Source organism: Hypanus sabinus, chromosome 4 (assembly GCF_030144855.1).
Source record: "Hypanus sabinus isolate sHypSab1 chromosome 4, sHypSab1.hap1, whole genome shotgun sequence".
NCBI classification, from domain to species: domain Eukaryota; kingdom Metazoa; phylum Chordata; class Chondrichthyes; order Myliobatiformes; family Dasyatidae; genus Hypanus; species Hypanus sabinus.
This window is the reverse complement of record NC_082709.1, coordinates 110076306-110090488: the sequence shown is the minus strand read 5'-3', so window position 1 is coordinate 110090488 and position 14183 is coordinate 110076306. Positions and strand designations below refer to the sequence as shown.

General features: G+C 42.0%; 1 protein-coding gene across 2 annotated transcripts in view; it reads right to left on the bottom strand.

The window, feature by feature from the left end:
• The window catches only part of rb1 (retinoblastoma 1), a 294100-nt gene extending 280861 nt beyond the window's left edge, over nt 1-13239 (bottom strand). For both annotated transcript variants that reach the window (XM_059967858.1, XM_059967859.1), the window contains exon 1: nt 13092-13239. In XM_059967858.1, coding sequence (XP_059823841.1) covers nt 13092-13156 — 65 coding nt within the window. In that variant the 5' untranslated portion in view covers nt 13157-13239. The remainder of the gene's footprint in view (nt 1-13091) is intronic.
• Nucleotides 13240-14183: the final 944 nt, after the last annotated feature.

Here is a 14183-nt window from a genome sequence, read left to right as displayed (position 1 = left end):
GAGTTAGTCAGTTTTTCAATGTTCATCATCAGCCGGGTCAATCTTTCCGTGAACTCCATCGCTTGCCGCCATACGCTCCAGTATTTGTTCTTTTTTACTTTCAAGTTCTCCTGTGCGAAAGCCAACAGCTATCCGTGGTTTTAAGTTTTTCTAGTCTGTAACTACACAAATGCACACTTTTACGGTGAGATTCAACACCAAACGTGTCGCTTGGTTTTGGTAGATGTGTCCTGCGCATGCGCAGGAGGAGGAGATTCGCTGAAATCTCCATTTCAATGTAGATAGAGATATTTTCAAAAACGCATAGTGTGGACGCCTATCATTTTTACGCGAAGTCGGTGTTCTCTAAATTATCCGGTATAGTGTGGATGTAGCCTCAGTCTTGCTAGATTTGGTCTTGGCACTTAATCACTGCATAATAACATCATTCAATTACTTCTCACATTAAGAGTTTTTTACAAAAGCAATGCAGCTTTGCCAACTTAATTCTAATGCCTTTACTTTTATTGAATAGTGATACCACATTTAAGATACACAAATGCTACAGAAAGTATCCAACTATGAAATCTTCTAAAAAGAAATGGATCACTTTATTCAATTCAGCTGAAAAGATACCAAGAATGCTAACTGCAATTCCTCATTTGTTTTGCTTGTACTATCAGCCCTCATAACCCTTCTCTTTCTTCTTCCCCTGCCATCTCAATCTACCCATCATCCACACATTCTTCTCTCTAGTTCCCCTTTGTGTCTCCTTACATCGTTCGGCTTTTTACCTCATTCCCACTCCTCCTCCTGCCAATCCTCCCTCTCTCATATCACCCACCATCTCATTCCACCTCTTTGTTGTCCTTACTTATGAAGCCTTGCTCTTTAGTCTCTGCCTGTATATAGGTAAGAGGACAGTTAAAAGATCAGATTTCCCAAAATGTGGTCTTGGCATGGAATGATAGGCATGGTGGTTGAATGTGTTGGGATTCCTGGTGCTGCAGGTTGATAACAGAGTTTTATTCAAACAAGCCTGATTGAAGTCCCTTACAATTATTTGTGAGGCATCAGAGTAGGCTGTTTCTTGACTGCTAAGTGCAGCATTCAAACACTTTCAATACCTACCTCTCTATAATCTTGTGATCCATGATAATCAGATCAGAGAATCAACCCTGGTTCAGAAAGTGCATACAGTGAGTAGCACTAGACATTTTTTTTAAGATATATGAACTTGTTTAGACAAAACTACTCCCTCATATCTCAACTGTGCTTACAAAAAGTAGGGCAAGTCCAATCCAATTTCTCAACCGTTTTGCAAAGTGATTGAATGTGTGCTTTACAGTGCCACCAAGTGGCACAGCCTGCAATAATTTGCCTTTGGATTCCTAGATTAGGTTTCAACAAAACCATTCATCTTCAGATCTCATCACAAGCATGATCCAAATTTGGTCTGCCCTTGGCACTGATTGAACTGGAGTCCACTGGCAACAAGGCAAAAATCACTCCATTGGAGTCACAGTTTGCACCATTGAAAATGATTGCTGTCTTTAGAGATTGTCTAAACAGATTATTGCTACAGAACAATCTAATGCCAGGTCTTAGGCTGAACCACCTTTAGTTTCTTCATCTTTTTTCCATCTTGTCAGAAGTTAGGTATGTGCTGATGATCGCATAGTAATCAATTACAATTGCAACTAATCAACAAAGTGTACAGCAAAACCTAAAAAACTGAGACATAAATAGATTTGGCATATAGCGTTGACCCCACAAGTATCAGACAAGGACTCAGTAAAACTACCTATCCTTTACATTTAATGATATTCCCATCTGGGAGCACTGCACCAAAAATACCACCATTCGCCAAAAACTCAGTTGGGCAAGCCACTTATTGTTACAAGAAAAGTTCAAAGGCTGTGTTTCCTATGGTGAGTGTGTTGCCTTCAGATATATCAGCTTTTCCATCACAGGCAAGGCACAATCAAGAGCATGGTGTACTTTCTACCTGCCTGATGAGTGTAACTTCAACACCACTTGAAGCTTGACCCACCAAGGGCAAGGCAGGTAACTTGACTGTGATAGCTATAGCATTATTCTATTATTTAGTTATTGACATACAGCACTTTGAGCCACACTGCCCAGCAATCCCCCGATTTAATCCTAGCCTAATCACAGGGCAATTTACAATGACCAATTCGCCTACCTGGACTGTGGGAAGAAACCCATGGGATCACAGGAAGAACCTACAAACTCGGTTGCTGGTACTGTAAAGCACTGTGCTAACCCGTTAGCTACCGTGCTGCTCATGGTAGATTGTCTCTTGTTTGGAGTGGTTGTTTAATTCCTCTACCATTTTCTTAATGAAGTCCAATAGTTAGCATACATCCTGATGCCCTGTTAGTTTCAGTACCTCTTCTAAATGTTATTCATATACAAGACTAAATGCTCACCAATTAAGGGAGGACAGTATGTGGCAATGAAATCATTCCCTTGCCATACCTGATGGATGCCATGTGAGTTCATGGAACTTGGAATCAGTACTGAGGATTTCCAGAGATTCTTTCCCATCTCTGTATTACCGCTATCTCAGTTGGGTCTACCCTACCAGTGGACTGTTATGAAGTCATCTGCCATGTTGTCTCTAAGGTACAAATCTGAATACCACTATGTCAGATTGTTGCTTGATTGTCAGTGAAAAGCTTGCCCTATTTAAATACCACTGCCCAAATATTTGTCAGGAAGGCTTTGCTAAGTCAACTCAGATAAATTCAGAACCTAAATCTATACTGGGTGATCTGTCCATCAGCATACTTGGGATTATAAATGAGCTGAATTCTGGAATTAAGATAGCTATTGAATGTGCAAGATAGACACTGAATATAGTTGGAAGAACTGTCTAGTGTTTATCAGATAACTAGTTGACATGATATAATGTTCTTGGAAGTTTATGAAAGTTGAGTTTCCGGTCATGCTGCCACAGGTAAATGGCTACACCACAATAAAAGCAATCGTGGGAGGAATACATGTACACCGGCAGAAAAGCAAAGGGCTGATGGTAAAATTATATATAGTAGAAAACTGATTAACCATAAGTACAGAAAAGAGAAGAACTGAAAGGTCAGAGAAAATTTACAAAGATTTTGCTGAGACTTGATGACCTGAGTTATGGGGAAAGCTGAAAAAGCCAGACATTATTCCCTAGCATGCAGGAGAATGAAGGGAGATTTGACAGAGGCATACAAAATTATGAGGGGTATAGACAGACTTTTTACCCCCATTGAGGTTGGGTGAGGCTAGAACTTGGTCATGGGTTAAAGGTGAAAGATTCAAAGGAAACATGAGGAGGAACTTCTTCACTGAGGGAGATGTGAGTGTGGAATGAGCTACCAGCAGAAGTGGTGGATGCTGGTTCAACTTCAGCTTTTAAGAGAAACTTGGATAAATATCTGGATGGCAGGGGTCAATGGGCAGGCAGAAAAATAGTTTTGCATGGACTAGATGGGCCAAAGGGCCTGTTTCAGTGCTGTAGTACTTATGACTCTATGGTATGACAAATTACGTGGAAGGATCACCCAAATCATCAAGTCTTTCAACCCAGCATTAAGGTATATTATGCAAATAAATCTTGCACAGTAAACTGTTCCTTAAAAGTTTGACAGACTTGTGACCTCAGCTTTAACACAATGGTGATATTGCAACCAAACTCAAATCACAATGAATCATCCTTTTAAAGACAGAATCCCACAATATAATGTGGCAAGGAACATAATATAGGAAGCATAACATATACACAAAATCAATATCAATTCCATATTAAAAAGATTTTTAGTATATTATAAAGAAATTCAATGCTTTCCCAATTCCCCATTCGCTCAATTAAACTAAAAAAAACATACTATCATTTGACTAAAACATCAAGGACCACAATCAGCATCCACGTTAATTAATTCTGCAAAGTGACAAATGACAACGCATCATAATGACCTCATCTACTGCTCTCTCCACAGTTGGCCTTGCATATCACACAACATGATTGCGAGACCTCGGGTTCCTAATAAGGTGCTGCTATTAGGATTAGAAACTGCTAGTGCCAGTATGATATCAATAGTTGAATTGGATCTAGGTAATGCTATAAGGTACAATTTACAATAACAGCTACTGAAGCGCCATTAATGTCAGTCCTCTCTACATCACTCGTTTTGATTATTTTATTGGGGATCAAAGTATCAACAAGCTCCATTATATGCCCTTCTGAACATTTGAATGGGAAGTATATCTAATTAAATCTTTAGCAGAAAACTTATCCTAAAGTTCTTCACTAACTCAATGAAGACTTAGGATATTTGATATACTCATGCACCAATGGAATTTAATAAGAAAACAGTTTATCTAAGAAATCACTGGCTATTAGTAATAAAGTCCACTAAAATGTATGTTTGTTGAAAATCCCATCTGACTCACTAATGTCCTTCCCATCTTGGAGCCCTCGATCCTTAGTCAGTCTGGACAATGCATGACTCCAGACTCCACTCTGCAGGCCCAAATGGCTGAGCAAGCAAGTTGCATCATTCTACTATGTTCAAACAAAGAAAGAATAAAACCAGAGAGAAACCAGCATCAAATTCAGAAATGACAAAGCTGCTCCCAGCCAGTCTACCTTAAAGTCCCCATAAATACTTGTGGACAGTATCTAAACTGAGAGCTCTCACAGAGATGTCAAGTAACAGCCTGACATAATTAGACTCAAAAACATACCTTACTGACCATTTAATCAGCCTACTATCAACAAATTGTTATAAGGTACAATGTTGTGAAATGGCACTGACTGTTTATTGAAGCTTGGTTTGGCTTCTGCCAGGAGCACTTAGCTCCAGACCATATCATGGCCTTGGTCCAAGTAAGGACCAAAGAGCTGAATTCCAATAAATCATTTGACGGAATATAGCCTCAAGGAGCCCTTGAGAAAAAAATTAGATCAATTGACTTTAAAAGAAAAACACTCCAATGGTTGGAGACATGCCTGATACAAAAGGAGTACTGGTGATCATTGATTATCAATTAACCCAGGAATTGGACATCACCAAGTTCATCAGGGCTGAATTTGATACCCAGCCATCTTCTGTTGCTTTATCAATTGCCTTTCTTCCATCATAAGAGTAGTAATCATTGAATCAAGCGGTTTTGTGTCATTATCATCCTGGGAGTAACTGTTGGCTAGAAACTCAACTGCGCCAATACATAAATACTGGGACTACAAGAACAAGTTAGAGGTTGGATAGCCTGCTGTGAGTGACCTACTTCCTGACACTGTAAAAGACAAGTCAGCAGCATGATGAAATATTCCCCACAACTGTTTCTAGTTTCAACAGTCATTAAGTTCAACATCTAGAACAAAGCAGTCTATATAATCGGCGTGCCATCCACTATCCTAACTATTCATTCCATAAGACCACAAGACGTAGGGGCAGAATTAAGCCATTCACCCCCATTGGGTCCGCTCTGCCATTTCATCATGGCTGATTTATTTTCCCTCTCAACCTCATTCTCCTGCCTTCTCCTGATTACCTTTGACACCCTTACTATTCAACCTGCTTAAAATATACCCAATGACTTGACCTCCACAACCACCTACAGCAATTAATTCCACAGATTCACCACACTCAACTTGTCAATGTATTGTCTGCAAACTTGGCCACAAAGCCATCATCCAAACCATTGGCATATAACATGAAAAGCAGTCCCAACACCAACCTCTGAGGAAAACCAGTAGTCAGTGACAGCTAAACTGGAAAAGGCCTCTTTTATTTTAAACTCTTTGCCTCCTGCCAGTATCTTTCCAGTAATACAATGACCCCACTAAGGAGCACCAGGCCATTGTCTCCCACACCATCACCAAATAACCTTATTTAGCAGCCTCATGTGCATCACCTTGTCAAAGACATTCTGAGAATGCAATAAACAACATCCTTTGTCTATCCTGCCTGTTATTTCCTCTAAGAATTCCAATAATTTGTCAGGCAAGATATTCCCCTTAAGGCAGGAACTCCCAACCTTTTTTTAATGCCATGGACCAAAAACCGTTAAGCAAGAGGCCCTTGGACTCCAGTTTGGGAACCCCTGCCTTAATGAAACTATGCTGACTTCAGCCTATTTTATCATGTGCCTCCAGGTACACAAAACCTCATCCTTAATCATGGACTCCAACATCTTACCAACCACTGACACCAAGCTAAGCGGCCTATAATATACCGTCTTCCCCCCCCCCCACACCCCCCGCAACCACCTGCCTTATTAAACAATTTACAATCCTACTGTTGCAAAGCATGGTTATTTAAGTTACCGCTGCCTTCCTATCAGCGTGAACCAGTCTCGTCATTACCATCTGACCTCTCTCATTAACAAAGCTTTTCACCCACAGAACTGCAGCTCACTGGATGTTACCTTGTTTCTCATACCATTCTCTGTAAACTCTAGAGACTGCCGAGTGTGAAGATTCCAGGAGGTCAGCAGTTTCTGAGATACTCAAACTGCCCACCTGGCACCCACAATCATTCCACAGTCAAAGTCACTTAGATCATACTTCTAACCCATTCTGACCCGGTCTGAACAACAACTGAACCTCTTGACCACATCTGCATCTTTTTATGCATTGAGTTGCTGCCAATTCATCACTAAAAAAAACTTTTGTTATCCTCTTTTATATTATTGGCTAGATTACCATCATATTTAATCTTTGCTCTCCTTATTGCCTTTTTTAGTTGTCTTCAGTTGATTTTTAAAAGGTTCCCATTAGTTTTTGCTATATTCTATGCTCTCTCTCACTTTTAAACTGTCTTTGACTTCCTTTGTCAGCCCTGGTTGCCTCATCCTTGCTCTACAGAATACAATTTTCTTTGGGATTAATCTATTTTGTGTGCTCCAATTTGCTCCCAGAAACTCCAGCCACTACTGTTCCACTGATGTCCCCTTCCAATCAACTTCGATCAGCTCCTCTCTCAGGCCTCTCCAGTTCCCTTTACACTACTGTAGTACTGACAGATCTAATTTTAGCTTCTCACTTTCAAAGTGCAGGGTGAATTCTATCATATTACGATCACTGTCTCTTAAGGGTTCATTTACCTTAAGCTTCCTAATCAAATCTGGTTCATCACACAACACCCAGTCCAGAATTACCTTTTCCCTCAACCACAAACTGCTCTAAAAGGCCATCCTGTAGGCATTCGACAAATTCATTCCCTTGGGATCCAGCACCAACCTTGTTTTCCCAATCTACCTGCATATTGAAATCCCTAATGACTATCATAACATTGCCTTTTCTCCTAGTGTAATTCACATTCCACATCCTGGCTACTGTTCAGAGGCCTGTATCTAACTCCCATCAGGGTCTTTACCCACAAGGATTCTACATCTTCCAATCATATGTCACCTTTAAGGATTTGATTTAATTTTTACCACAAGAGTCAGCCCACTCATTCTGCCCACCAGCCTATACTTCTGATACATTGTGTATCCTTGGATATTAAGCTTCCAACTGTGATCTTCTTCCAGCCACGCCTCAGTGATACCCACATCACACCTGCCAATTTCTATCTTCTGCAGAATTTCCCTGCACCAACGTCTCAGCTACACATTCATCTGCCAAATCATCCTAATCTTACGACTGATGCAAGGCAGAGGCAGCAATCCAGAGATTACTACCCCTGAGGTCCTACTTTTCAGCTTTCTACCTGTCTCATCGTCTCTTCAGGACCTCCTCCTTTTTCCTACGTATGGTGTTGGTACCAATATGTACTGCAACTTCTGGCTCTTCATCCATCCCCTTCAGAATGCTGTAAACCCAATCTGAAATATCCCTGACCCTGGCACCTGGGAGACAACAGAACATCTGGGTGTCTCTTTCACATCCAGAGAAACTCCTTTTCTGTAACTATGGAATCCACTATCACTACTGCACTCCTCTTCTCCCCCTTCCCTTCTAAGCCACAGAGCTAGACTCAGTGTTAGGGACCTGGTCACTGCAGCTATCTCCTAGTAAGTTGTTCTCCCCCACCAGTATCCAAAGCAGTATACTTATTATCGAAGGGACTGGCAACACGGGTGCTCTGCGCTGTTGGCCTATTCCCTTTCCTTCGTAACAGTCATCCTGAACTTAGGTGTGACTACCTCCCTGTAGCTCCCATCTATACATTCCTCACTCTCCTGTATGAGCCAAAAGGCATCCAGTTGTAGTTCCAGTTCCCTAACATGATTTGTAAGGAGCTGCAGCTGGATGCACCTCATGCAGATGTAGAAATCAAAGAGACTGGATTTCCTCCAACATCAGCACACAATAGTGGCAAAGTGTTTATTTACAAAAAGCAACGCACTTACTTGTGCAGGGTACTCCAAACACCAACTTCTAGCAAAGAGAACAACCAACAAAAGATCAAAATCCTACACCTCCTTTTCACCAGCACTCTTGATAAGCAGATGACCCTGATGAAGATGCAGGTGAAGTGTCACCTCACCTGTTAGTACAGTTTGGGGCCTGAACAATGGTGAGGAATGAGACAAGAATAGAACTTGTCCCATTCATAGGGATAAGTGCTGGGGGGAGATCAGTGGGGCAGGTTGAGTGGACAAGGGAGTCAAATGGAGTGATCCCTGCAGAAAGCAGAGTCTGGGGTGGGGGGGGGGGAGTTGAGGAAAAGAGATGTTTCATTATAGGATCCCATTGAAGGCAGCAGAAGTTACACAATTATGTGCTGGGTGCCAAGGCTCATGTGGTGGTAGGTAAGGACAAACACAAACTATCCCTGTTATGCCGGCAGCAAGATGGGGTGAAGGCAGATATCTAGGAAATGGAAGAGGTGTGGCTGAGGGCAGCACCGAAGGTAGAGGAAAGGAAACCCTGTTCTTCGAAGGAGGAGGACATCAGAATGGAGAGCCTCAATCTGAAAACAGATGTGCATGGTAGGTCATGTCTGACCAATCTTAAGAGTTTTTCGAGTAAGTTACCAGGAAAGTGCATAAAGGCAAGATGTTGTCTACATGGAGTTTAGGAAGGCATTTGAAACTTAGGAAAGCATTCCACATGGGAGGCTGGTGAAGCAGGTTCAGTCATTCATCATTCAAGATGAGGTAGTAAATTGGATTAGAGATTGGCTTTGTGGGAGAAACCAGAGAATGGTAGTAGAAGGTTGCCTCTCTGGAGGACTGTGACTGGTGGTGTGCTGCAGGGACCGGTGCTGTTGTTGTTTATCATCTACATCAACAATCTGGATACTAATGTGGTGAACTTGATCAGCAAATCCATGGATGACACCAAGACTGGGGTTGTAGTGGACAGCGAGGAAGATTATCATTTCTTGCAGGGGGATCTGCATCAGCTGGGAAAATGGCTGTATTAAATTCTATCTGCCAAGTGCAAGGTGTTGCACTTCAGTAGGACCAACCAGGATAGGTCTTACACAGTCAATGCTATAGGAGAACAAAGGGATCTGGGAATACAAGTCCATAATTCATTGAAAATGGCATCACAGACAGATAGCATCCTAAAGAAAGCTTTTGGCAGCTTGGACTTCTTAAATCAAAGTACTGAGTACAGGAGATTGGATGTTATGTTGAAGTTGCACAAGACATTGGTGAGACCTAATTTGGAGTTTTGTATGCAGTTTTGGTCACCTACCTAGAGGAAAGGTGTAAATAAGGTTGAAAGAGTACAGAGAAAATATACAAGGGTACAGCCAGGTCTGGAGGACCTGAGTTTTAAGAAAAGATCAAATAGGTTAGTACTTTATTCCTTGAAACATAGAAGATCAAAGGAAGATTTGATGGAGGAATACTAAATTGAGTTGTATAGATAGAGTAGATGCAAACAGGTTTTTTTCCACTGAGGTTGGTTGGAACTACATTCAGAGGTCGTGAGTTAGGGATGAAAGGTGAAAAGTTTAAGGGAAACATGAGGGGAAACGTCTTCACTCAGAGGGTCATGAGAGTGTGGAATAAGCTGACAACACAAGTGGTGCATGCAAGCTTGATTTCAACATTTAAGTGAAGTGTGTATAGGTACATGGATGGTAGGAGTGTGGAGGTCTATGGTCCTGGTGCAGGTCGATGGGAGTAGGTAGTTTAAATGGTTTTCGCATGGACTAAATAACCTGTTTCTGTGCTGTACTTCTCTGTGAGGCAAAGTTGGAGGAAATGAGAAAAGGGAATAGCATTTATACAAATGACATGATGGGAAGAAATAGTGTGAGAGTCAATAGGCTTATAAAAGATATCAGAAGACCGTCTGTCTCCAGAGAATCAGACAGACAGATCAAGAAAAGAGGTGTCCGAGATGAACCAAGTAAATTTGAGGACAAGGTGGAAAATGAAGGCAAAGCTCAGCATAGGTGCTAGAAGCGACATTTTCAACATAGAAAGAGTTGGGAAGCATAACCAGTGGCGGCTTGGAACCAACGAAAATGTAGGCATAGCTGAAGCTCATGCAGGCGCCTTGGCACATTAATCAATGCAAATACATTAATTCACTAAAACACCCTTCAATACTTATTAACTAAAAACAGCACACAATGATAGCAACCAGAAATTTTTTTTTATATAAAGGCAGTGTATTGCAGGCAACTTAACCATGCATTTATTAATTACCTCCCTGGTCTACTCAGTAACTTTATCACATTCAACTTTCATTAGATTGTACCTTTCACTGATACAGAACCTTTTGATTAAATCCAATTGACCAACTATCACTCACTCACAAATCACCACATTCAATTCTACATTCTAGCTTTTTCTAACAATATCTCTTGGCTTTGCAATCCTCATGATTGTTGTATCTGCTTCCACCTTTGACAGCATAGCTTTAATTTCTTTGGGCCCCAGTTATTTAAATCAGCATTCAAATTCTTGCCATGTTTACAAATATGTGAGCTAAAGAACGTGTGATTACCTTATTTAAACATACAACATCATGAAAGGATAGCTATTGAAATATTTACACAAATCAAAAAGCCTCAAACTAGGGGACATATTTACAGGATAAGGATGTGGTGAATTTAAAACGATGCTGTAGGAAACTCTTCTTCCAGAAGATGACGAATCAGGAATTTCTCTAACCCAGAGAATGATTAGAGATGCATTTTTACAAGATCCAGGAACCTATGGGTTTTGCACTGCTGTCACAGAGGAAGAATTACATCTCAGGCAGATCAACCTTTGGCCATAATGTATAGCAGTCAAGATGGTCTTGGTGACATACCCCTTTTTTATGATTGTGTAACCAGCAATTGTGATAAGAATGATGAAGGGAAGGAGAAATGGCTGTCGATGAAGTTCTTGGAGGGAGTAGTGTTAGATTTTAAGTTTCCAATCGGATCAAATTGAAAATCAACTTTGTGCATTTCAGTATATTTATTGTGGGGTTTTTTGTGCTCTGTTGGAACCAGAGAAACAGGTATTTCATTCTCCTTTACACTTGTATACCGGAAATGACATTGAACAACCTTGAATCTAAAATTATGTTGAATCAAGAGAGAAATCGAATTATTACTGAATCTGAGGGCTTTTTAAATCTTTGCACATGGTTGGCTGGGAAAATTATTACCCTACCCATCTCTACCTTATCATGCAAATAATTTAATCCAATGTTTCTCCATAATTCTATGATTACTTTAACTATTGCTAAAAAAATAAAGAAATAAGCAAGGAAGAAAACTTTGTTGATCAATGACTAAGCCTTTGTCGATTCCCAAGTACAAACTGCTCAATGAACTAGAATGTAGGTGTAGGCCTCAACTGCAGTGCAGTGTCATGGGAATTCTGCAATCTTTACAGTGAGATATTAAGCTTGTGTGGGGCTGCCTGTTCAGAAAATACTAAAGATCTTAAGTCAACATTTTGAAAACCGGGTAAGAATTCCTCTGGCACAAACAAGAGAAAATCTGCAGATGCTGAGAATCCTGATAAAGGGTCTCAGCCGGAAAGGTCCATAGTACTCTTTTCCACAGATGCTGCCTGGCCTGCTGAGTTCCTCCAGCATTTTGTGCCTGTTGCCCAGTATTCCTCAGTGTACACTATTCACCCAATATAACGAACCGAGTTATCTGCTTATTTTCACATTGCTGTTTGCAGGTGTGCAAGAGACAACTAGCAGCTCCTCTACCTCAGCAGCTGCAGCACTTTTTAAGACAACCTGATTGGCACTGTACAAATCTTTCCTACTAAAAGCCTAACATATCATTACGGACCAGCACCACATTACTTCACGAATTTTACATGTCTGATTACCCTTCATTTAACATGATTAAACTCAGTGCATGCATCGGACTAACAGCAGGTGATTACACAATCGTTAGTACTTTTAATAGTCAGCAGCAGACAGACCGCGCAATGCCAACACACGAAGGTGCGATCTGAGCATTGGCAAGGGAGACTGTGCAGGGTCACCCCGTTCGTGCATATTTCGCACAATTCGGAGAAGAAACGGGCTTTGAGCATGCGATCGTTGTAAAAAAAAATGAAAATGGACACAAAAGATGATAAATGCGGGGTCTGGTGCAAGAATACGCTTAAGAACTCAGCGGGTCGAACATCATCTGTGGGAGGGCAGTTGACGATTCCGTCTGAGTCGCTTCATCACGAGCAAGGGTTCCCAACCTAGGGGACCCCTCGATTAATGGCAAAGGTCCATGGCACATAAAGGAGTCTAACTAATTGGGGGGAAAGGGACCGTGTAAAGTTGTATGTAAAGATGCAAAACGTTGCGGCTTAGACCGATTGAGTTTGCATAAATTTGACTAAGTGTTTGTATTCCGAGGGGATAGTGTGTTTAAAAAGTGCTGTAATACAGCCGTGGTAACAAAAGCTGGACTGGAAGTGAAGACAACGCTCCACACAAAAAGAGGAGGGACAGCAAAGGATCGTGTGTTTTGTGACAGCACCAAAGCAAGCTTGGACCAAATCAAGAACAGTCCACAGGGCGTCCAAACACTGGACAGCAACAGCCGTTGCGACACGGGCCGGTCCTCATTTAAAAGCGGCTCGTTGGCAGGGACTGAGCCCGGGCTTCCTGCTCCGATGCTTAGCCACTGACATCAGCGGCTGGATCGGTTCGCCCCCGCTCTCACCTGGCCGGAGAGCCGCCTTCCTCAGAGCCGGACACGGCAACTTTCTTCGAGTGCTTGGGAGGCATGTCGCGAACTCGGGACCGGCGCTCACGGGCGTTTAAACCGCTGCTCCGCGCTCCCAACCGACGGCGCCTCCAAACCGCGCCAAACGCCCACCGCTTCCGGTTTGCGCATCGCCGCCGCAGGCGGCGTTTCCCTACGTCACTTCCTTGGCCACCAGCGGCCGCGGAAGCACCGGTTTACCTGGAGGGAGGAATCCCGGTATCTGGCGTCAGTGAGGTTTTTAATTCCTGTCGTTATTAACCTTGGCTGTAATGGGGGAGAAAAGGGAGGCTTGGATTTAAAAGGAGCTGTTCACAGTGGCGCAAATTACATGGTTGTCGGTGAAGAATGTAAGCAATAAGAAGGCCAGTTGGCCTCGCAAATGCACCATTGATCATCAAGATCGTGGTTGACTTGCCATGTACACAGTATTACATCATACACTTTGAATCCCATCGATTTCTGTTTTGAATGAAGTCAATGCCTGCGCTTCCACGGCCTTCTAGGTAGATAATTCCAAAGGTTCGCCAATCTCTAAGCGAAGCCCATCACAGTCCGACCAAGTGTTCTACCCATTATTCGGTGACGCAGAACTTTGGTTCGAGATGCTTGCTTTGGTGGGAACGACTTTCGTGCATCCCAAACGTAAAACTTTTTAACGATTCCGGTTGAGGTTTCTTGTGCTTCTAAACTCTTGACTACAGGCCTGATCTAGTCGCTGTATATGACAAGCCTGCCACTCCAGGAACCAATCTCAGACAGAGATACTTCATTGATCCCAAGGGAAATTGGGTTTTGTTACAGCCCCACCAACCAAGAATAGTGTAGAAATATAGCAATATAAAACCATAAATAATAAGTTAATCATGCCAAGTGGAAATAAGTCCAAGACCAGCCTATTGGCTCAGGGTGTCTGACACTCCGAGGGATGAGTTGTAAAGTTTGATGGCCACAGGCAGGAATGACTTCCTATGTTGCTCAGTGTTATATCTTGGTGGAATGAGCCTTTGGCTGAATGTACTCCTGTGCCTAACCAGTACATTATGGAGT